Source organism: Babylonia areolata, chromosome 16 (assembly GCF_041734735.1).
Source record: "Babylonia areolata isolate BAREFJ2019XMU chromosome 16, ASM4173473v1, whole genome shotgun sequence".
In the NCBI taxonomy this organism is placed as follows: Eukaryota; Metazoa; Mollusca; class Gastropoda; order Neogastropoda; family Buccinidae; genus Babylonia; species Babylonia areolata.
In genome coordinates, this window is record NC_134891.1 from 30,170,596 (window position 1) to 30,195,384 (window position 24,789).

The 24,789-nt window shown below is 43.8% G+C and overlaps 1 protein-coding gene across 1 annotated transcript in view; it reads right to left on the minus strand.

Annotated features, from left to right (window-relative positions):
* LOC143291039 (uncharacterized) overlaps positions 1–24,789 on the minus strand; it is a 52,427-nt gene that overhangs the window by 12,842 nt on the left and 14,796 nt on the right. The window contains exons 2-12 of the mRNA XM_076600623.1: positions 21,314–21,678; positions 19,028–19,108; positions 16,709–16,832; positions 13,814–14,099; positions 11,678–11,756; positions 8,677–8,760; positions 6,902–7,059; positions 6,169–6,206; positions 3,170–3,275; positions 1,974–2,132; positions 92–221 (exon numbers count right to left, since the gene is read on the minus strand). Of these exons, the coding sequence (XP_076456738.1) occupies positions 92–221; positions 1,974–2,132; positions 3,170–3,275; positions 6,169–6,206; positions 6,902–7,059; positions 8,677–8,760; positions 11,678–11,756; positions 13,814–14,099; positions 16,709–16,832; positions 19,028–19,108; positions 21,314–21,678 (1,610 nt within the window). The remainder of the gene's footprint in view (positions 1–91; positions 222–1,973; positions 2,133–3,169; positions 3,276–6,168; positions 6,207–6,901; positions 7,060–8,676; positions 8,761–11,677; positions 11,757–13,813; positions 14,100–16,708; positions 16,833–19,027; positions 19,109–21,313; positions 21,679–24,789) is intronic.

Sequence of the window (24,789 nt, forward strand, 5' to 3'; positions counted from 1 at the left end):
GGACACACCCTGACAGACTCACCCTGAAGGACTCACCCTGACAGACTCACCCTGAAGGACTCACCCTGACAGACTCACCCTGAGGACTCACCCGGCCAAAGAAGGAGAATTTCCCCAGAGCCAGCTGGCACTGCAGGTCAGCGGAGAAGACCTGTCCTCCCTGTAGAGTGGTGCTCATCACCATGTTGCTGCCTCGCTGCTCCACCAGCCCGCACTTCTTCCTGCACACACACACACACACACACACACACACACACACACACACACACACACACACACACACACACACACACACACACACACACACACACACACACACACACACACACACACACACACACATGCACAAACACACGCGCACGCATGCACGCACACACGCAAGCACGCATGCACCACACACACACACCACACACACACACACACACACACACACACACACACACTTTATCTATTTATTCCTGTGCTTATTCATCTTCTTGCTTTTTGTTCCTATTCATTTGTTTGTGGTGATAATATAAATTTATGATGATTATGATGATGACAATGACGATGGTGATGATGATGATGATTATCATCATTATCATTATTATGATATATTTAATATCAAAATAAAATGAAACTTTCACCTTGTCGGATTCTTGTCTTTTTCAACCTGAGTTTTCAAATGTAAGATGAGAATAAACCCCCTAAAGTTTCAAATACTGAGGAAATGATTGTGACGAATCTGCCATTATCCAACTCGTGGATAAGACGGAACTTTATCTATACAAGAAGTGTCACAGGCAGTGTTTTATCTGTACAGGAAGTGTTACAGGCAGTGTTTTACCTGACAGAAAGTGTCACAGGCAGTGTTTTAACTGTACAGGAAGTGTCATAGGCAGTGTTTTACCTGTACAGGAAGTGAGGAAGTGTCACAGGCAGTGTTTTACCTAACAGTAAGTGTCACAGGCAGTGTTTTACATGTACAGGAAGTGTCATAAGCAGTGTTTTACCTGTACAGGAAGTGTCACAGGCAGTGTTTTATCTGAACAGGAAGTGTCACAAGCAGTGTTTTATCTGTACAGGAAGTGTCACAGGCAGTGTTTTACCTGTACAGGAAGTGTCACAGGCAGTGTTTTACCTGTACAGGAAGTGTCACACTGTGTTAACTGACAGTAAGTGTCACACTGTGTTACCTGACAGGAAGTGTCACACTGTGTTACCTGACAGGAAGTGTTACACTGTGTTACCTGACAGGAAGTGTCACACTGTGTTACCTGGACAGAAAGTGATACACTGTGTTACCTGGACAGGAAGTGTTACACTGACAGGAAGTGTTACACTGTGTTACCTGACAGGAAGTGTTACACTGTGTTACCTGACAGGAAGTGTCACACTGTTACCTGGACAGGAAGTGTCCCACTGTGTTACCTGGACAGGAAGTGTCCCACTGTGTTACCTGACAGGAAGTGTTACACTGTGTTACCTGACAGTAAGTGTCACACTGTGTTACCTGACAGGAAGTGTTACACTGTGTTACCTGATAGGAAGTGTTACACTGTGTTACCTGACAGGAAGTGTCACACTGTGTTACCTGATAGGAAGTGTCACACTGTGTTACCTGACAGGAAGTGTTACACTGTTACCTGACAGGAAGTGTTACACTGTGTTACCTGACAGGAAGTGATACACTGTTACCTGACAGGAAGTGTTACACTGTGTTACCTGACAGGAAGTGTTACACTCTGTTACCTGACAGGAAGTGTTACACTCTGTTACCTGACAGGAAGTGATACACTGTGTTACCTGACAGGAAGTGTCACACTGTGTTACCTGACAGGAAGTGATACACTGTTACCTGACAGGAAGTGTTACACTGTGTTACCTGACAGGAAGTGTTACACTGTGTTACCTGACAGGAAGTGTTACACTGTGTTACCTGGACAGGAAGTGTTACACTGTGTTACCTGACAGGAAGTGATACACTGTGTTACCTGGACAGGAAGCGGCGGAAGGCCTGCACGGAGCAGGTGGAGAACTGCCAGGGCCGGGAGGCCATCTTCTCGGCGTCAGGTGTCTTCAGCTTGCGGGACATGATGTAGTTGTCCTCGTCCCGACACCCCTTCACCTCCCCGTCATGCCGCGCTGACAGGCTGCACACACACACACACACACACACACACACACACACACACACACACACACACACACACACACACACACACACACACTGTCACCTTTCATCGTCGTCGTCGTAATCGTCGTCACTTATCATTATCATCATCATCAACATCTGATCCTCGTCCTCCTCTTCATCATCAGCATCATCAGCATCATCATCAATCATCTCATCATCATCATCACCCATCTGATTATTATGATAATCATGATCATCATCGTCATCTTCTTCTTCTTCTACTTCTTCTTCTTCTTCATATATTCATCATTTACTATACCATCAGCATCATTATCACTGTCAGTGTGAACATGATAAAGTGTAGCATACTTCAATCACCGACACTGACATGACAATGGACAGATCACTACAATCAGCATCATTATCACTGTCAGTGTGAACATGATAAAGTGTAGCATACTTCAATCACCGACACTGACATGACAATGGACAGATCACTACAATCAGCATCATTATCACTGTCAGTGTGAACATGATAAAGTGTAGCACAGTTCAATCACCGACATTGACATGACAATGGACAGATCACTACAATCAGCATCATTATCACTGTCAGTGTGAACATGATAAAGTGTAGCACAGTTCAATCACCGACATTGACATGACAATGGACAGACCACTACAATCAGCATCATTATCACTGTCAGTGTGAACATGATAAAGTGTAGCACAGTTCAATCACCGACATTGACATGACAATGGACAGACCACTACAATCAGCATCATTATCACTGTCAGTGTGAACATGATAAAGTGTAGCACAGTTCAATGACATGACAATGGACAGACCACCGTGACTTCTGTCTGCTGTCTCCGTCATCCCACAGTCTGCACACGTGTATCTTTCGTCTTCACACACACACACACACACACACACACACACACACACACACACACACACACACACACTCAGACAGGTATACACACACACACACTCAGACAGGTACACACACACACACACACACACACACACACACACACACACACACCGACCTGTGCCCCAATTCATGAGCGGCAGTGGCTCCCACGCTGGCCGTGTTGTCCTGCTCTATGATGGACACCGAGTTGTACGTGCACAGCCCGCCCAGCTTGGCCAGACCTGGGACACACCGTCATCGTCATCATCACCGTCATCATCGTCGTCATCGTCGTCGTCGTCATCGTTATCAACATTCCATCATCATCGTCATCGTCGTCGTCATCATCATCAACATGTCATCATCATCGTCATCATCATCATTTTTATAATCATCACCACCATTTTATCGTTATCATCATCATTTCATCACCATCGCTTATCATCACCATCATCACCATCATCATCATTATCATCGTCAATATCATCATTGTCAACATCACCCTTTCATCATCGTCACCATCACCACCACCATCATCACCATCACCACCACCGTCGACGTCGTCATCATCATCATCGTCGTCGTCGTCGTCAATCAACATCATCTTGCAACATAGTAACTTTCAGTTTGGAGAATTGTGTAGTCAATGCCACCTGGCCAATGGTTCGAATCAAAATCGGGAATTAACAGTCAGAAGGAGACGTGATCTCAAGAGGAAATGCATACTAAATTTATGCAGAAAATGTAGTTCATCCTCAATAATTCCACTACTCCACGTGATTTACGTAGCTGGTCTCTCCTATAATGTTGCAGTGACTTTTCCTCTCAGTTTCAAGTTAATGCGCGCGAATACACAGTCGACATGATGCTCTTCTGTTTAATGTTTTTGCAGCTGATGAGGTCGAGTTGTTATATATTGTTCACATTTTTGCAATAAAAAGAAAGCCTTGAAATGGCCTCGTTCTTTTTGCTGTTCCCAAAACATAGTTATCTTGTAGTTGATTTAAAACAGAATATTTTAGTCGCTTCATGTCGAGTGTCGTGCTTTCCCACACGAGGAAGAATCTGACTGAAAGCAGTTTCTTTTTTCCATCCAAAACACATCATCATAATCTGCTTGTTTCGAATCCTTTGATTCCGTCATGTTTATTGAAAATGATGTAACCTGGGCACACTGCAGTCAGAGGAATGATGTAACCTGGGCACACTGCAGTCAGAGGAATGATATAACCTGGGCACACTGCAGTCAGAGGAATGATGTAACCTGGGCACACTGCAGTCAGAGGAATGATGTAACCTGGGCACACTGCAGTCAGAGGAATGATGTAACCTGGGCACACTGCAGTCAGAGGAATGATGTAACCTGGGCACACTGCAGTCAGATAAATGATATAACCTGGGCACACTGCAGTCAGAGAAATGATATAACCTGGGCACACTGGGCACACTGCAGTCAGAGAAATGATATAACCTGGGCACACTGGGCACACTGCAGTCAGAGAAATGATATAACCTGGGCACACTGGGCACACTGGGCACACTGCAGTCAGAGAAATGATATAACCTGGGCACACTGCAGTCAGAGAAATGATATAACCTGGGCACACTGCAGTCAGAGGAATGATATAACCTGGGCACACTGCAGTCAGAGGAATGATATAACCTGGGCACACTGGGCACACTGCAGTCAGAGAAATGATATAACGTGGGCACACTGCAGTCAGAGAAATGATATAACCTGGGCACACTGCAGTCAGAGGAATGATATAACCTGGGCACACTGCAGTCAGAGGAATGATATAACCTGGGCACACTGCAGTCAGAGAAATGGGAAATCTCTCTAATTTGTACCATTGTTCTGTTGTGTACGCCTTGTGAGCTTCTGCAGAAACTGACTTGTTCATGTTGTGAAGGGCATGTTGTACATGTTGTGAAGGGCATGTTGTACATGACGTGAAGGGCATGTTGTACATGTTGTGAAGGGCATGTTGTACATCTTGTGAAGGGCATGTTGTACATGTTGTGAAGGGCATGTTGTACATGACGTGAAGGGCATGTTGTACATCTTGTGAAGGGCATGTTGCATGTTGTACATGTTGTGAAGGGCATGTTGTACATGACGTGAAGGGCATGTTGTACATCTTGTGAAGGGCATGTTGTACATGACGTGAAGGGCATGTTGTACACGTTGTGAGGCGTGCTGTGGAGAGGAAGGCTGAACTACATGGAGTGCCAGGAGTTTACCGCAGTCTGACTGAATGGAAGCCACACTTCAGTGCTGTAACTGGGGACTGGGGTGACTGAAGTGTCAAACAGTTGCATAATCACATCCATCTTTGCTCCTTTCCCTCTTACACAGCGTTTCAAAGCATGTACTGCTTTGTACACTTGTTTGGCTTCTTTCATGAAAAACGATCTTCCAAATATTTTTATTTGTCCGCCGTCTCGATGTAGTCGTCGCCACACGAAAAATGAAAAGCAGCGATATTTTGGGGTCTTTCTGTACAAATGGTGATTGAGTGTTGTCCCTCTTGATATTAAGCTCCCACTACAGACAAAATATAGCTGGTCTAATTCATTTTATCGTCAGATTTTTGTTATTGACAGCAGCACAATATCATAGTACATAACAGACAAGAAATTTTGGTTATTTCGTAAACATATGGATAAGTGTCATCGTGCAAATAATCTTTTGTGTCACTAATGAGAATATTTGATTGCGTGGGGCTTATCACATTTCCTTGACGTAGTCCCTTTCAGATCACGATAGAATTTGATTTGTATACACATTGTTTTATTTACCACATAAGTTGAATTTTGAAGCATATCTTCTACTGCGTGAAAACTTTTTTCCATTTATTCTTATCTCATTTAATTTCAGGGTGTACCATGCCCTATACTGTCAAATGCCTTGTTGAAATTAACAAAGACAGCTGAAGAGTGCAGTACAGTTGTGTGTGCTTGAACGGTGCGTGAGTGTGTGTGTGTGTGTGTGAGAGAGAGAGAGAGAGAGAGAGAGAGAGTGTGTGTGTGTGTGTTAGTGTGTGTGTATGCGTGCGTGCGAGCGTGTGTGTGTGCGTGCGTGCGTGCGTGCGCGCGTGTGTGTGTGTGTGTGCGTGCCTGAATAACACTCACCAGCAATGTGTGGATTTCTGTCGGTGTAGATGTCATGTCTGCAATGACACAAGTGTGACGCATTACTACATGAAAGTTCTGCCATAGGTGACATCACAAACAGATCTAACTATATCACGTGACAAACACTGTGATGTCCTGCCAAAGATTTTATATATATATATATATATAGAGAGAGAGAGAGAGAGAGAGAGATAAACAGACAGACAGGCAGGCTAGCAGACAGACAGAAAAACAGACAAACAGACAGACATAAGGACGTTGCTGAAAGAAAGAGGCAGAGGAAGGGAGGACAGAGACAGACAGACAGACAGAGACAGACAGACAGACAGAGACAGACAGATAGAGACAGACAGACAGAGAGGCAGGCAGGCAGACAAACAGACAGACAGACAAAGACAGACACAGAGACAGACAGACAGACAAAGAGACAGACAAAGAGACAGACACAGAGACACAGACAGAGACAGACAGACAGACAGACAGACAGACACAGAGACAGACACAGAGACACAGACAGACAGACAGACAGACAGACACAGAGACAGACAGACAGACACAGAGACAGACAGACAAAGAGACAGACACAGACAGACAGACAGACAGACAGACAGACAGACACAGAGACACAGACAGACAGACACAGAGACAGACAGACAGACAAAGAGACAGACACAGAGACACAGACAGAGACAGACAGACAGACAGACAGACAGGGGGCAGGGCCAGAGACCCTGTGAAGAGCATCCAGTGGTCACTGTGAGGCAGGGTGTCGGGCCGGACGTCCACCCAGTGCCGGAACAACTCCAGGGCCTGACTGGCCTCCACGTAGCGGCCATTGCCGCCAGGCACGTGCACCTCGCCCTCTGTCCAGTACGAGTCTGCTGCCGACTGACACACACACACACACGCACACACACACACACACACCAACACTGGCATACCTTGACAATGCCATGTCAGGATCGATGTTAACACACTGACATTCGATGACAATGCCATGTCAGGTACGATGTTATCAACACTGACATACCTTGACAATGCCATCCCAGGATCTATGTTATCAACACTCACATAACTTGACAATGCCATGTCAGGTACGATGTTATCAACACTGACATACCTTGACAATGCCATGTCAGGTACGATGTTAACACACTGACATACTATGACAATGCCATGTCAGGTACGATGTTATCAACACTGACATACCTTGACAATGCCATGTCAGGTACGATGTTGACACACTGACATACCATGACAATGCCATGTCAGGTACGATGTTATCAACACTGACATACCTTGACAATGCCATGTCAGGTACGATGTTAACACACTGACATACTATGACAATGCCATGTCAGGTACGATGTTATCAACACTGACATACCTTGACAAGGCCATGTCAGGTACGATGTCATCAACACTGACATACCTTGACAATGCCATGTCAGGTACGATGTTGACACACTGACATACCATGACAATGCCATGTCAGGTACGATGTTATCAACACTGACATACCTTGACAATGCCATGTCAGGTACGATGTTAACACACTGACATACTATGACAATGCCATGTCAGGTACGATGTTATCAACACTGACATACCTTGACAAGGCCATGTCAGGTACGATGTCATCAACACTGACATACCTTGACAATGCCATGTCAGGTACGATGTTATCAACACTGACATACCTTGACAATGCCATGTCAGGTACGATGTTATCAACACTGACATACCTTGACAATGCCATGTCAGGTACGATGTTATCAACACTGACATACCATGACAATGCCATGTCAGGTACGATGTTATCAACACTGACATAGCTTGACAATGCCATGTCAGGTACGATGTTATCAACACTGACATAGCTTGACAATGCCATGTCAGGTACGATGTTATCAACACTGACATAGCTTGACAATGCCATGTCAGGTACGATGTTATCAACACTGACATAGCTTGACAATGCCATGTCAGGTACGATGTTATCAACACTGACATACCTTGACAATGCCATGTCAGGTACGATGTTATCAACACTGACATTCGATGACAATGCCATGTCAGGTACGATGTTATCAACACTGACATACCATGACAATGCCATGTCAGGTACGATGTTAACACACTGACATACCATGACAATGCCATGTCAGGTACGATGTTATCAACACTGACATACTATGACAATGCCATGTCAGGTACGATGTTAACACACTGACATACCTTGACAATGCCATGTCAGGTACGATGTTAACACACTGACATTCGATGACAATGCCATGTCAGGTACGATGTTATCAACACTGACATACCATGACAATGCCATGTCAGGTACGATGTTAACACACTGACATACCTTGACAATGCCATGTCAGGTACGATGTTAACACACTGACATACCATGACAATGCCATGTCAGGTACGATGTTACCAACACTGACATACCATGACAATGCCATGTCAGGTACGATGTTACCAACACTGACATACCTTGACAATGAGCAGCCCTGTAGTGACGATGTCAATTCTCAGGTCAGGATCGATGTTGCCAATACTCCGATAGCGCTGTGAGATCTGCACGCAGTTATCACACCATCACACTGTGCTGAGAACCATGGTGCTATGCTGAGAATCATCACGCTATGCTGAATGTTATGCTGAGAACCATCGTGCTATACTGAGAACCATCGTGCTGTGCTGAGTGCTATGCTGAGAACCATCTTGCTATACTGAGTGCTATGCTGAGAACCATCGTGCTATGCTGAGAACCATCGTGCTATACTGAGTGCTATGCTGAGAACCATCGTGCTGTGCTGAGTGCTATGCTGAGAACCATCTTGCTGTGCTGAGAACCATCGTGCTATGCTGAGAACCATCGTGCTATACTGAGTGCTATGCTGAGAACCATCGTGCTATACTGAGTGCTATGCTGAGAACCATCGTGCTATGCTGAGTGCTATGCTGAGAACCATCGTGCTATACTGAGTGCTATGCTGAGAACCATCGTGCTATGCTGAGAACCATCGTGCTATACTGAGTGCTATGCTGAGAACCATCGTGCTATACTGAGAGCTATGCTGAGAACCATCGTGCTATACTGAGTGCTATGCTGAGAACCATCTTGCTGTGCTGAGTGGCTGTGGCTGAAAACCATCTATGCTGTGCTGAGAACCTCGTGCTATGCTGAGAACCATCGTGCAATACGATTGGCTATGCTGAGAACCATCTTGCTGTGGCTGAGAACCATCGTGCTAATACTGAGTGCTATGCTGAGAACCATCTTGCTATACTGAGTGCTATGCTGAGAACCAACGTGCTATACTGGGTGTTATGCTGTGAACCATCGTGCTATGCTGAGAATCAGCGTGCTATGCTGAGTGCTATGCTGAGAACCATCGTGCTATACTGAGAGCTATGCTGAGAACCATCGTGCATACTGAGTGCTATGCTGAGACCATCGTGTGCTATGCTGAGAACCATCGTGCTATACTGAGAGCTATGCTGAGAACCATCGTGCTATACTGAGTGCTATGCTGAGAACCATCGTGCTATGCTGAGAACCATCGTGCTGTGCTGAGTGTTATGCTGAGAACCATCGTGCTATACTGAGTGCTATGCTGAGAACCATCGTGCTGTGCTGAGAGCTATGCTGAGAACCATCGTGCTATACTGAGTGCTATGCTGAGAACCATCGTGCTGTGCTGAGTGCTATGCTGAGAACCATCGTGCTGTGCTGAGTGCTATGCTGAGAACCATCGTGCTGTGCTGTCTCTGGAACGAAAAGGATAGTAAATAAACATAGCGACATCTCTTATTACACAAGAGAGAGAGAGACAGAGACAGAGAGACAGAGACAGACAGAAACAGACAGAAACAGACAGAGACAGACAGAAACAGAGAGAGACAGACAGAGACAGACAGAAACAGACAGACAGAGCACGTTGTGAGGGAAGGGGGACAAAAGCCAGGTATGGGGAGAGGACCATTGCCACAGCTGAACGGTTAAAGCGTTTGACTTTCAGTTTGAGGGACCTGCTAGTACCTGTGTCCCCTTCCTGTGTATACGTGTGCACAACATTGAATACGGCACGTTAAAGATACCGCAATCCATGTCAGCGTTCGGTGGGCTATGGAAACAAGAACGTACCCGGTATGCACCCCCTATGCCCCCCCCCCCCCCCCCCCCCCCCCCCCGAAAAACGAAATATGACTGCCAACATTTCGGGAGCAAAGTTGGCCATACACGTACAAACCAACTCGTCAATACCAGTGAACGTGGGAGTTACAGCCCTCGAATGAAGAAGACGAAGTATCAGTATCAGCATCAGCATCAGCATCAGTATCAGTATCAGCATCAGCATCAGTATCAGCATCAGTATCAGTATCAGTAGCTCAAGGAGGCGTCACTGCGTTCGGACAAATCCATATACGCTACACATCTGCTAAGCAGATGCCTGACCAGCAGCGTAACCCAACGCGCTTAGTCAGGCCTTAAGAAAAAAAAGATACATCATTAAATAGTTTCAGTTTCAGTTTCAGTTTCTCAAGGAGGCGTCACTGCGTTCGGACAAATCCATACACGCTACACCACATCTGTTGAGCAGATGCCTGACCAGCAGCATAACCCAACGCGCTTAGTCAGGCCTTGAGTGCATGCTTACATATTTGTGTACCTATGAAAGTGGATTTCATTTTACGTAATTTCGCCAGAGGACAACACTCTCGTTGCCATGGGTTCTTTTTCAGTGCGCCAAGTGCGTGCTGCACACGGGACCTCGGTTTATCGTCTCATCCGAAAGACTAGACGCTCAGTTTGATTTTCCAGTCAAACTTAGGAGAAAGGGCGAGAGCAGGATTCGAACCCACACCCTCACGGACTCTCTGTATTGGCAGCTGAGCGTCTTAACCATTAAATAAAATAATAATAATAATTATAGTATTTGTTATATTTATGTAACGCTGAATCCTGTGCAGAGACAAATCAAAGCGCTTTCGTACCAGCCATTCACACGCATGCATAACTAAAAATAAACAAATGAACAAATAGATAAATAAATAAACAAATAAACAGATTCGATAGATAGATAGATAGATAGAAGAAGAAGAAGAAGAAGAAGAAGAAGAAGATGATGATGATGATGATGGTGGTGGTGATGGTGGTGGTGATGATGATGATGATGATGATGATGATGATGGTGATGGTGGTGGTGATGATGATGATGAAGATGATGATGATGATGAAGATGATGATGAAGATGATGATGATGATGATGGTGATGGTGGTGGTGATGATGATGATGATGATGATGATGATGGTGATGGTGGTGGTGATGATGATGATGATGATGATGGTGATGATGATGATGCTGGTGATGATGATGATGATGATGGTGATGATGATGATGATGATGATGGTGATGGTGGTGATGATGATGATGATGATGATGATGATGAAGATGATGATGAAGAAAGGACAGTGGGAGAGACCTACCCAGCTGGCAATGAAGGAATAGTAAGTTAACATCTCCACATCCGTCTGTGTCCTGTTGTTGTCATAGAACTTGAGCCACCTGCACACCGTCACTTCGTCAGTACATCTTTTTGTCACTGTAACACCGTTACATCCTGTATCACTGCAACACCGTTACATCCTGTATCACTGCAACACCGTTACATCCTGTATCACTGTAACACCGTTACATCCTGTATCACTGTAACACCGTTACATCCTGTATCACTGCACCACCGTTACATCCTGTATCACTGTAACACCGTAACATCCTGTATCACTGTAACACCGTTACATCCTGTATCACTGCAACACCGTTACATCCTGTATCACTGTAACACCGTTACATCCTGTATCACTGCAACACCGTAACATCCTGTATCACTGTAACACCGTTACATCCGTTACATCCTGTATCACTGCAACATCATAACATCCGTTACATCCTGTATCACTGTAACACCGTAACATCCTGTATCACTGTAACACCGTTACATCCTGTATCACTGTAACACCGTTACATCCTGTATCACTGTAACACCGTTACATCCTGTATCACTGTAACTGTAACACTGTAACATCCTTTGTAATATCCTGTACCACTGTAACGCTGCAACACTTATCCTGCATCACTGTAACACTGCAACACTCAATTTAGGATTGCAAACAGACATACTCAATACAGGGTTAAACAGACAGTGACGTATTGTTGACAGACATTCTCACTGAAGGGTTGTAAACAGGCACACTCACTGAAGGGTTGTAAACAGACACACTCACTGAAGGGTTGTAAACAGACATACTCACTGAAGGGTTGTAAACAGGCACACTCACTGAAGGGTTGTAAACAGACACACTCAATGAAGAATTGTAAACAGACACACTCACTGAAGAATTGTAAACAGACACACTCAAGGAAGAATTGTAAACAGACACACTCACTGAAGGAAGGGTGGCAAACAAACATGCCCAGTGAAGGGTTGTAAATAAACTTACTCAGTAAGCGATTGTAAACATACTTACTCAGTGAAGGATTGTAAACATACTTACTCAGTGAAGGATTGTAAACGGACATACTCAGTTGCAAAAAGATTTACTCAGTGTCGTGTAACTGATCTTACTGACGTGCAGTCTGACTGATTCCATCAACCTTTCATCTTACTGACGTGCAGACTGACCGATTCCATCAACCTTTCATCTTACTGACGTGCAGTCTGACTGATTCCATCAACCTTTCATCTTACTGACGTGCAGTCTGACTGATTCCATCAACCTTTCATCTTACTGACGTGCAGTCTGACTGATTCCATCAACCTTTCATCTTACTGACGTACAGTCTGACTGATTCCATCAACCTTTCATCTTACTGACGTGCAGTCTGACTGATTCCATCAACCTTTCATCTTACTGACGTACAGTCTGATTCCATCAACCTTTCATCTTACTGACGTGCAGTCTGACTGATTCCATCAACCTTTCATCTTACTGACGTACAGTCTGATTCCATCAACATTTCATCTTACTGACGTGCAGTCTGATTCCATCAACCTTTCATCTTACTGACGTACAGTCTGATTCCATCAACCTTTCATCTTACTGACGTGCAGTCTGACTGATTCCATCAACCTTTCATCTTACTGACGTACAGTCTGATTCCATCAACCTTTCATCTTACTGACGTACAGTCTGACTGATTCCATCAACCTTTCATCTTACTGACGTGCAGTCTGATCCCATCAACATTTCATCTTACTGACGTGCAGACTGACTGATTCCATCAACATTTCATCTTACTGACGTGCAGACTGACTGATTCCATCAACCTTTCATCTTACTGACGTGCAGACTGACTGATTCCATCAACATTTCATCTTACTGACGTGCAGACTGACTGATCCCATCAACCTTTCAGCCACAGGCACTCAGTGAAGTTGTATCAATCCTATCAGAGTCCAGCTTTGTCAGTTTTGTTCCTCTGCACATGACTCATACCAGTCTGTCTGGTGTGTACCGATTGACTGGTTTCCCGCACACACTCACACAGAGCAGTTATATTGATTAATCCTATCGACGTGTCGTCCTTTTAATTAATGTTATTGGTCTTCAACAGATACATACTCAGTGTAGTCTTTGTAATCTGCCACCATGAACAGCTCAATTTCGTAATGAGCAATGGCCTGCCGTCGGACTCTCCTTCCTGTCACGTGACGAGGGACTCTCCTTCCTGTCACGTGACGTGGGGACGGGGCGGGGCGTGGTGAGTGACGTGTGGGGGTGGGTGCAGAGGGAGGGAGGTGGTTGCGGATCAGGGAGTTGGACATCCCCAGAAGTTGCAGCACTTTGCTGTGCCGCTTGTGTCTCCTCTGGCCGCTGCTGGAGTTGTTTCCCTTGCCTGGCGTCGACACTGAAAGCAGGTGTCAAGAGAACAACTTGTTCAGTTCAACAGTGACCGCTTTCTGTGACACATCTGTTCAGCAGTGACCGCTTTCTGTGACACATCTGTTCAGCAGTCAACGTTTTCTGTGACACATCTGTTCAGCAGTCAACGTTTTCTGTGACACATCTGTTCAACAGTCAACGTTTTCTGTGACACATCTGTTCAGCAGTAAACGTTTTCTGTGACACATCTGTTCAGCAGTCAACGTTTTCTGTGACACATCTGTTCAGCAGTCAACGTTTCCTGTGATACATCTGTTCAGCAGTCAACGTTTCCTGTGATACATCTGTTCAGCAGTCAACGTTTCCTGTGACACATCTGTTCAGCAGTCAACGTTTCCTGTGATACATCTGTTCAAGACTGAACGTTTTCTGTGACACATCTGTTCAGCAGTGAACGTTTTCTGTGACACATCTGTTCAGCAGTCAACGTTTTCTGTGACACATCTGTTCAGCAGTCAACGTTTTCTTTGACACATCTGTTCGACAGTGAATGGTTTCTGTAAAGTTGACTGTGTTGTGGATGTAAAGCTGACCTATCTGTGTTGTGGATGTAAAGCTGACCTATCTGTGTTGTGGATGTAAAGCTGACCTGTGTTGTGGATGTAAAGCTGACCTATCTGTGTTGTGGATGTAAAGCTGACCTATCTGTGTTGTGGATGTAAAGCTGACCTGTGTTGTGGATGTAAAGCTGACCTATCTGTGTTGTGGATGTAAAGCTGACCTGTCTGTGATGTAGATGTAAAGCTGACCTGTCTGTGATGTAGATGTAAAGCTGACCTGTCTGTGATGTAGATGTAAAGCTGACCTGTATTGTGGATGTAACGCTGACCTGTGTTGTGCATGTAAAGCTGACCTGTCTTGTGGATGTAACGCTGACCTGTATTGTGGATGTAACGCTGACCTGTCTTGTGGATGTAACGCTGACCTGTCTTGTGGATGTAACGCTGACCTGTATTGTGGATGTAACGCTGACCTGTCTTGTGGATGTAACGCTGACCTGTCTTGTGGATGTAACGCTGACCTGTATTGTGGATGTAACGCTGACCTGTGTTGTAGATGTAACGCTGACCTGTATTGTGGATGTAACGCTGACCTGTCTTGTGGATGTAACGCTGACCTGTCTTGTGGATGTAAAGCTGACCTGTCTTGTGGATGTAAAGCTGACCTGTGTTGTGGATGTAACGCTGACCTGTCTTGTGGATGTAACGCTGACCTGTCTTGTGGATGTAACGCTGACCTGTCTTGTGGATGTAAAGCTGACCTGTCTTGTGGATGTAACGCTGACCTGTCTTGTGGATGTAACGCTGACCTGTATTGTGGATGTAACGCTGACCTGTCTTGTGGATGTAACGCTGACCTGTCTTGTGGATGTAAAGCTGACCTGTCTTGTGGATGTAACGCTGACCTGTATTGTGGATGTAACGCTGACCTGTGTTGTAGATGTAACGCTGACCTGTCTTGTGGATGTAAAGCTGGCCTGTCTTGTGGATGTAACGCTGACCTGTGTTGTGGATGTAACGCTGACCTGTGTTGTGGATGTAAAGCTGGCCTGTCTTGTGCATGTAAAGCTGACCTGTGTTGTGGATGTAAAGCTGACCTGTCTTGTGGATGTAAAGCTGACCTGTCTTGTGGATGTAACGCTGACCTGTGTTGTGGATGTAAAGCTGGCCTGTCTTGTGCATGTAAAGCTGACCTGTCTTGTGGATGTAACGCTGACCTGTCTGTGATGTGGATGTAAAGCTGACCTGTCTTGTGGATGTAACGCTGACCTGTCTTGTGGATGTAAAGCTGACCTGTCTTGTGGATGTAACGCTGACCTGTCTTGTGGATGTAACGCTGACCTGTCTTGTGGATGTAAAGCTGACCTGTATTGTGGATGTAACGCTGACCTGTCTTGTGGATGTAAAGCTGACCTGTCTTGTGGATGTAAAGCTGACCTGTCTTGTGGATGTAAAGCTGACCTGTCTTGTGGATGTAACGCTGACCTGTGTTGTGGATGTAAAGCTGGCCTGTCTTGTGCATGTAAAGCTGACCTGTCTTGTGGATGTAACGCTGACCTGTCTTGTGGATGTAAAGCTGACCTGTCTTGTGCATGTAAAGCTGACCTGTCTTGTGGATGTAAAGCTGACCTGTCTTGTGGATGTAACGCTGACCTGTCTTGTGCATGTAAAGCTGACCTGTATTGTGGATGTAACGCTGACCTGTGTTGTGCATGTAAAGCTGACCTGTCTTGTGCATGTAAAGCTTACTTGTGATGTGGATGTAAAGCTGACCTGTCTTGTGGATGTAAAGCTGACCTTCCTGTATTGTGTGTGTAAAGCTGACCTGTGATGTGGATGTTAAGCTGACCTGTGATGTGGATGTTAAGCTGTGGATGTTAAGCTGACCTGTGAAGTGGATGTAAAGTTGACCTGTGTTGTGGATGTAAAGCTGACCTATCTGTGTTGTGGATGTAAAGCTGGCCTTCCTGTATTGTGGGTGTAAATCTGCCCGTTTTGTGAGTTCAAAGCTAACATGTCTGCGCTGGGAGTATAAAGATGACGTATTGCTGTTTTGCACAGGAACGAGTCATACCCGTGTTGTCAATGTAATCCCCCCTGAAGTCTTTGACAGTGTCCTGTTGACGTATCCAGTGGAAGCCATGCTGGTCCGGGATGACGTAGTACATGTTCATGGCCACGTCAAACATGACGCCTTCCTGGACACAGAGCATTGTCATCACCACGTGACCTCCTGCTTCAACTAGTTAATACCACGTGACCTCGTGCTTGATCCAGTCATCACCACGTGACCTCCTGCTTCATCCAGTCAATACCACGTGACCTAGTGCTTCAGTCCAGTGAAAACCTCATGGTTATCAGACCGTTAATTTCAGTGAGCAACAGACACGTCTACAAATCCCTGCTAGTATGGGACTCCTACAAGGTAGCACACCGACTTCTACACTTAACATTTTCTTTCAATCATCTCATTCGCTCTCTATAAAACTCACACTCCACAAATATCAATAACCATGTGACACCGATGACACTGTCATTCTGTCAACAACTTAAAACGGCGATAGTTTCCAAATATTTAAAATTAAATTTGAAAAAAATAAAGAAAATAATTCCACATTTTTTTCAAGATTAAATTTTGAGAAACTGTTATAACATAATGTTTCATACGAAAAATACAAGTTTATAAAAAGCCTGAGATCATATTATCAAGAAGCAACAAAAGCGATCCATTCACGCAGTCTTTCAATTACATCACTAATTTTAAACATGAAAACCATGCTGAAATTGTTTGACACTGATATAATCATCTACACGATTACAGTATTCACCATAAAACAAAAAAGACAACGCTGCTCTACTTCAACTGGATGTTGTTGTTTATTACATATATTGCTAAGCTTAACAACGATATTTTCTTGAGAAATGGTTTCACCAAATTATGTATTCAAAAAAGATAAGATAAGATAAGATAAGAATAACTTTATTATCTCCAACTGGAGAAATTTGGTCAGGTGCATTATCACAACATAGACAAGTAAACAACATGGGGACCATAACTGTAAAAGCCAACAACAGCCCCTACAAATATTACGAAGATACAAATGTAAAAAATATCACATACATCGTTTCATACATACATCCACACACTGCAGGTAATAACTAGTATTCTTAATGTAAAAACAGAAAGAATTAAGAAACATTATTTGAATATAATTATGAACATAGCCTACCATCAGAACAAAGCGACGAACATCCCAGTACTTGTTGAACTGGGCCATTCCCCCTGAGTTTAAAACTCATCCACCAAATTATCTGATTATATCTGCCAAACTAACTCATGTGCCAAATTATCTCGCTTGCCAAATTATTTCATGCTGGGTAAATTCAAGGGAATTAGATGACAATTGGTATTTTAAATGTGATAGTTGTGTCACAGTGGCAGTGACATGACCCAGTGACAGTACACTGAAAGCAACCAGTGGTTCATTTCCTTCTATCTCTTCTTGCCTTACCTGGTTTCAACCCCGCATAGCTGAACCACAATGCTCTGATTATGTACAGGTATGAAGAGAAACTTGAAATTTTCAATGTCAGTATACGCATTTCTGGACAAAATAGAAAACACAGATAATTGTGAGCTAACATCATATGATGGCATTGCTGTGGAATCCAGACTTGAGCCAACCTCCTCCACATTATACAATGACAGTGATGTGGAATACAGACTTGAGGCAAACCTCCTCCACAGTATACAATGACAGTGATGTGGAATCCAGACTTGAGCCAAACCTCCTCCGCATTATACAATGACAGTGATGTGGAATACAGACTCGAGCCAGCCTTCTCCACATTATACAATGACAGTCATGTGGAATACACATTTCAGCCAACCTCCTCCACATTATACAATGACAGTCATGTGGAATACACATTTCAGCCAGCCTCCTCCACATTATACAATGACAGTCATGTGGAATACACATTTCAGCCAACCTCCTCCACATTATACAAAGACGGTGATGTGGAATACACATTTCAGCCAACCTCCTCCACATTATACAATGACAGTGATGTGGAATACACATTTCAGCCAACCTCCTCCACATTATACAATGACAGTGATGTGGAATACAGACTTAAGCAAACCTCCTCCACATTATACAATGACAGTGATGTGGAATACAGACTTAAGCAAACCTCCTCCACATTATACAATGACAGTGATGTGGAGTACAGACTTGAGGATTCTAGTTGAACCTCATCTTCAGGACAAATTGGTTCATGTACAGACAAATGTCATTTTGATTGTGATTCTCTCTCTCTCTCACACACACACACACACACACACACACACACACACACACACACACACACACACACACTGGGAACTTACCAAAGAAAAGTCTGAATGTCCTTGATTTCGTCGAATGACAAACAGATGTCCCATCGTATCATTTTCGTACACTGCAACTGTCTGTGCACGCACACACACACACACACACACACACACACATATATTATATATATATATATATATATATATATATATATATATATATATATATATATATATATATATATATATAATATTGTGCAAACTACTACCTGACAAGTTGATTGACTCTAATTATTGCATCTCTCTTTCTGCTGTGACTCTAATCATTGCATCTCCTCTTTCTGCTGTGACTCTAATCATTGCATCTCTCTTTCTTTCTGCTGTGACTCTAATCATTGCATCTCTCTTTCTTTCTGCTGTGACTCTAATCATTGCATCTTTCTTTCTTTTTGCTGTGACTCTAATCATTGCATCTCCTCTTTCTGCTGTGACTCTATTCATTGCATCCCTATTTCTGCTGTGACTCTAATCATTGCATCGCCTCTTTCTGCTGTCTTTCATTGACAAACTTGTGTAAGCAAAGTGAGTCCATGTTATAACCCACTGTCCCGTTGTCTGTGTGTGTGTGTCTGTATGTATGTCTGTGTGTCCATGGTAAACGTTTACATTGCCATTTTCTCTGGAAATACTTTGTCTGCCAATACCAAATTTGGCTTGAACATGGTTTGAAAAAAGTCTTCACAGTCATACCAATAATAGGTTGTAAGTCTCCTGAATGAAGTCGTATTTCCGGATCATTCTTGGTTTATTTCGTTGTGGCTAGTTCCGGAGTCCGAAGACGCCATTTACAGCTTTGACGGAACGTTGGCTGTGCTTGGTAAGAAGATGGCATGACATCGTTTTACTTGTTCGCAATTACAAGAAAAGACATAAGAATTCTGGACACAATACACATTGTGACGCTAACTACACCATCGACGTGTTTACTGCATATGAACATTCTTAAGTGGATACTGAATTAACTGGAATGAAAGTAAATTGAATCGAACGTTTCGGACAACCTGTTGTCAGATTGTCTTGTGCAGATTTACTTCATTGATGACTACACTGATGGCTACAGCGATGACTACACTGATGACAACACTGATGACTACAGTGATGACTACACTGATGACAACACTGATGGCTACTGTGATGATTACACCGATGACTACAGTGATGGCTACAGCGATGACTACACTAATGGCTACAATGATGACTACAGTGATGGCTACAGCGATGACTACACTGATGGCTACACTGATGACAACACTGATGGCTACAGTGATGACAACACTGATGACAACAGTGATGACTACAGTGATGACTACAGTAATGACTACACTGATGACAACACTGATGACAACACTGATGACTACAGTGACGGCTACAGTGATGACTACACTGATGGCTACAGTGATGACTACACTGATGACTACAGTGATGACTACAGTAATGACTACAGTGACGGCTACAGCGATGACTACACTGATGGCTACAGTGATGACTACACTAATGGCTACACTGATGACTACACTGATGACTACAGTAATGACTACAGTGACGGCTACAGTGATGACTACACTGATGGCTACAGTGATGACTACACTAATGGCTACACTGATGACTACAGTGATGACTACAGTAATGACTACACTGACGGCTACAGTGATGACTACACTGATGACTACACTGATGGCTACGCTGATGACTACACTGATGACTTCACCAATGACTACAGTGATGACTACAGTGATGATTACACTGATGACTACATTGATGACTACAGTGATGATTACACTGATGACTACAGTGATGACTACACTGATGGCTACGCTGATGAATACACTGATGACTTTACCAATGACTACAGTGATGACTACAGTGATGATTACACTGATGACTACAGTGATGATTACACTGATGACTACAGTGATGACTTCACCGATGACTACAGTGATGGCTACAGTGATGACTACAGTGATGATTACACTGATGACTACAGTGATGACTTCACCGATGACTACAGTGATGATTACACTGATGACTACAGTGATGACTTCACCAATGACTACAGTGATGGCTACAGCGATGACTACAGTGACGATTACACTGATGACTACAGTGATGACTTCACCGATGACTACAGTGATGGCTACAGTGATGACTACAGTGATGACTTCACCGATGACTACAGTGATGGCTACAGTGATGACTACAGTGATGATTACACTGATGACTACAGTGATGACTTCACCGATGACCACAACAAGGTGACGAGGACCGCAGTGTGTGCCAACCCACCTCCAGCGAGGGCAGTGCAGACCTGGACACAGTTCCATTTTCAATGACAAACAGCGGGAACTGCGAGCTCTTCTTGTGCACCTCCACATCAGACTTGGACGGTTTGGTTCCGAAGTGCGTGCCGTCCCCCTGCCCTCCGCCACTTCTGTGAGCTGTGGAGCCCCGTTCAAAGGCATTCCTTCTGCCCCTTTTCCTCCGGCTGCCACTTCGCCATCCCGCAGTGCTGCCCCGGCCTGTCTCGCTCTTCCTCAGCCGGAGGTCCAAGGTCTGGTCTGACACAGTCACACGGAAGTGCACATCCTCGGGCATGCCCAGTGAACGTCTGGATCTGGGACTTCCGCTTTGAAAGCTGATGTGGACATAGTCTGAAAAAAAAATTGTTTAAAAATAATAGTAAAAAAATGATAATAATAAAAAATAAATAAAATAAGAATAATAATAATAATAATAATAATAATAACTTATTTATTTATATTGCGCCTTTCATTAAAATACAGTAATGCTCAAGGCACATTACACGAGTAAAATATAACAAAAGTAAAAACTCTTCACAAAAATCACAACCAAATAAGAAAGGAATTGTAATGTGTTTTTATGATTACAAAACTGATAACCAAAAATAATGAAGTGTGTTGCGAACTGTGATCTGAATTATTGTCGTTGTTGTTGATACGCTTTGACTGATAGCACACAGCGTCATTTCCACACCCCTGACCGATCAGTACGATGGAATTAGAGACGGGGGGAGGGAGGGGGTGGACAAAATAATATATATAGTTTTTATACTTTGTACACAAACCCAAAAGGGCTTAAACTTGATCCTGTGAAAAACCCGAAAAATCCACACCCAGTAACACGGACATCTATTGCGTTCTTTTTCGGCGTTTTCGCTGTAAAAACATACGTCTGAAATCTACATGGTAAGGACAAGTTTGACACTTTCCTTCACATTTAGATCAACACTGACGCTTCATTTGTACAAACAATTGAAGTGAAAACATTTATCCTCTTCATCGCATTCAATTTTAAAAGAAACAATAGTATATCATATCATAGGCTGTCCTAACTGAGACGACTTACTAAAGTTACCTCATCATGTGAGTCCACACGGTCCTTTGAAGTTACCTCATCATATGAGTCCACGCGGTCCTTTGAAGTTACCTCATCATGTGAATCCACACGGTCCTTTGAAGTAACCTCAACATGTGAGTCCACACGGTCTTTTGGCCCCAGCTAGACGCATTACTTTCTTCACTACATTTTCCTAACTCGACCTCGTTCAAATGGACACCTCGCATGCGTCCGCAAAACTTTGAGCCCCTGTGAAGTTCCCCCTGGTAAGTCGACACCGACATATGGAACGTTCATGGTGCAGGGAGGGTGATAGCTTGCTGACCCCTGGCTCCCGAACCTTAAATCATACTGAAAGTGTAACAAAACACTCAGGTGGTGCTGGCCTGCAGGAGTGTGGTAAAGAGCAATCGCTTTGGGTGTTGGGCATTGCGTTCAAGCCGTGGACAACGTGGCCCGGGCTCACTGCGAAGATTGGGAACAATGCTCAGCAATGCCCAACAATGCCCGCGTTGAAATGGATGGAGGGAAAACGATTCCACATGTCATTTTGAACTGGACTGAGTTTTGACTCACTTGTGTAAATAAAGTGAGTCTATGTTTTAACCCGGTGTTCTGTTGTCTAAATTGTCTGGATTGCCAGCTTCATCCATTCAGTCCCTTCAACGCATACAAAACTCTGCTGCACGACATGTCCTCAGAAAGAAAAGATCTGAGCACATCACTCCTCTTTTGCATCATCTCCATCTGCTCCGTCTCACACAGAATAAAGTACAAGATCAGCACTCTATGTTATAAATGTAGGTATATTCACAAATCTTCCCCTTCCTATCTCTGTGGCTGCCTTCACTTCTACACTCCATCTCGCTCACTACGATCGGCTTCGGAACCACTCTGTTTACGCATACCCAGATTCAAACACTCGACTGTTCGCCGCCATTCATTCTCTGTCTCTGGACCTTGCTTTTGGAATGAACTTCCTCTTTCGCTTCGTCAGGTCTCCGCACTCAGCTCTTTCCAGTCTGGCATTAAAACCCACCTCTTCCCAAAATAGCCTCCCCACCCCCCACCCCCCCGCCCCCGCCTCTTCTTATTTGTCTTCAGTTTCTCAAGTTCAGAGTTATGCATGCATGCGAATGACTGGCGCTTTGATTTGTCCATGCACAAGATTCAGCGCTATATAAATACATTTATTATTATCATTATCATTTTCATTATCATCATCATTATTATTATTGTTGTTGTTATTATTAATGTTGTTGTTGTTATCAAACATGAAAGAAAATATATATATGCTATGTATGTTAAACATTTCCGTCCACTTCTTGAACGTGGTTAACGTACACATTAAAAATAACAACACTTGTGCGTCATTCCAAAAGAGTCAGGAGAACATACCGTCAAATTGTCTCGATGAAAGCATCACCACTGTCTGGGACATCAACAAACAAGTATGTTAACTTTGACGTAACAAAGTGTATTTAAAATAGTATCCCTCCTCACCCCCCCTCCCCCGCAAACCCTCCCACCTACCCCCCCCCCCCCCCCCCCCCCCCCCCCCCCTGGCCCATCTGCCCCCTCCCCCCCCCCCCCGCTCTCCCCAACCGCAGAGTTCCAATAAGATTTCTTGTCACACAAGTAGTTTGTCTGACTCTTGTTTTTGCCCATGATCCAAGCTACTTGAGCTTTGTGACAATTTTCTCTCAGTCCTGTTGTGTCTTCAAAAACAGAAAGGAAAAATAAAGAAAGAAAAGCAACAACAACAACCCAGCTTAGATAAAGAATTCTTCACTTCCATCGAGGTATAGGGCTGTGTCATCAGCAAACTGTGTCACTTCATTAATTTTCCCATTTTTATACAACATATCTCATTTTTCCTGCACACAGCAATGGCAAATAAGATGATAGTGGGTTTCCCTGTTTTACACCATAATGATTACCGAACAATTATGGATATTTGTCATCAACAGGAATACATACGGATACCTTGGCATAGAGAGATAGTATCCGTTTATTTCGCCGCCAAAACTATGTTTTAATAAAACTTTCAAAAGTAAACTTCAATGAAAAAGTGTCACATGCCTTCTCAAGGTCTACTAAGACCAAGAGAACGGACAATTCCTTTAATCATTATACACCAACAAGTCACACAGTGTGGGATATTTCCTTGTATATCTGCCTTTCATGAAAATCCTTTCGGTCAGTGTGTATAAACTAGCTTTTAGTCTGTTATCAATACACGATGATGTTACTTTGTAAGCTGTACGCAATAAGAATACTGGAATCCAAGTGTTTTTATTTGTTTGTTTGTTTATTTGTTGTTTTTGTCAATGTTGTTGTTTGTTGTTGTTAGGCAATTCAGTGTCTTCTTCTTGTTTACTTTTTTTCTTTTTCTTTTTTCTTCT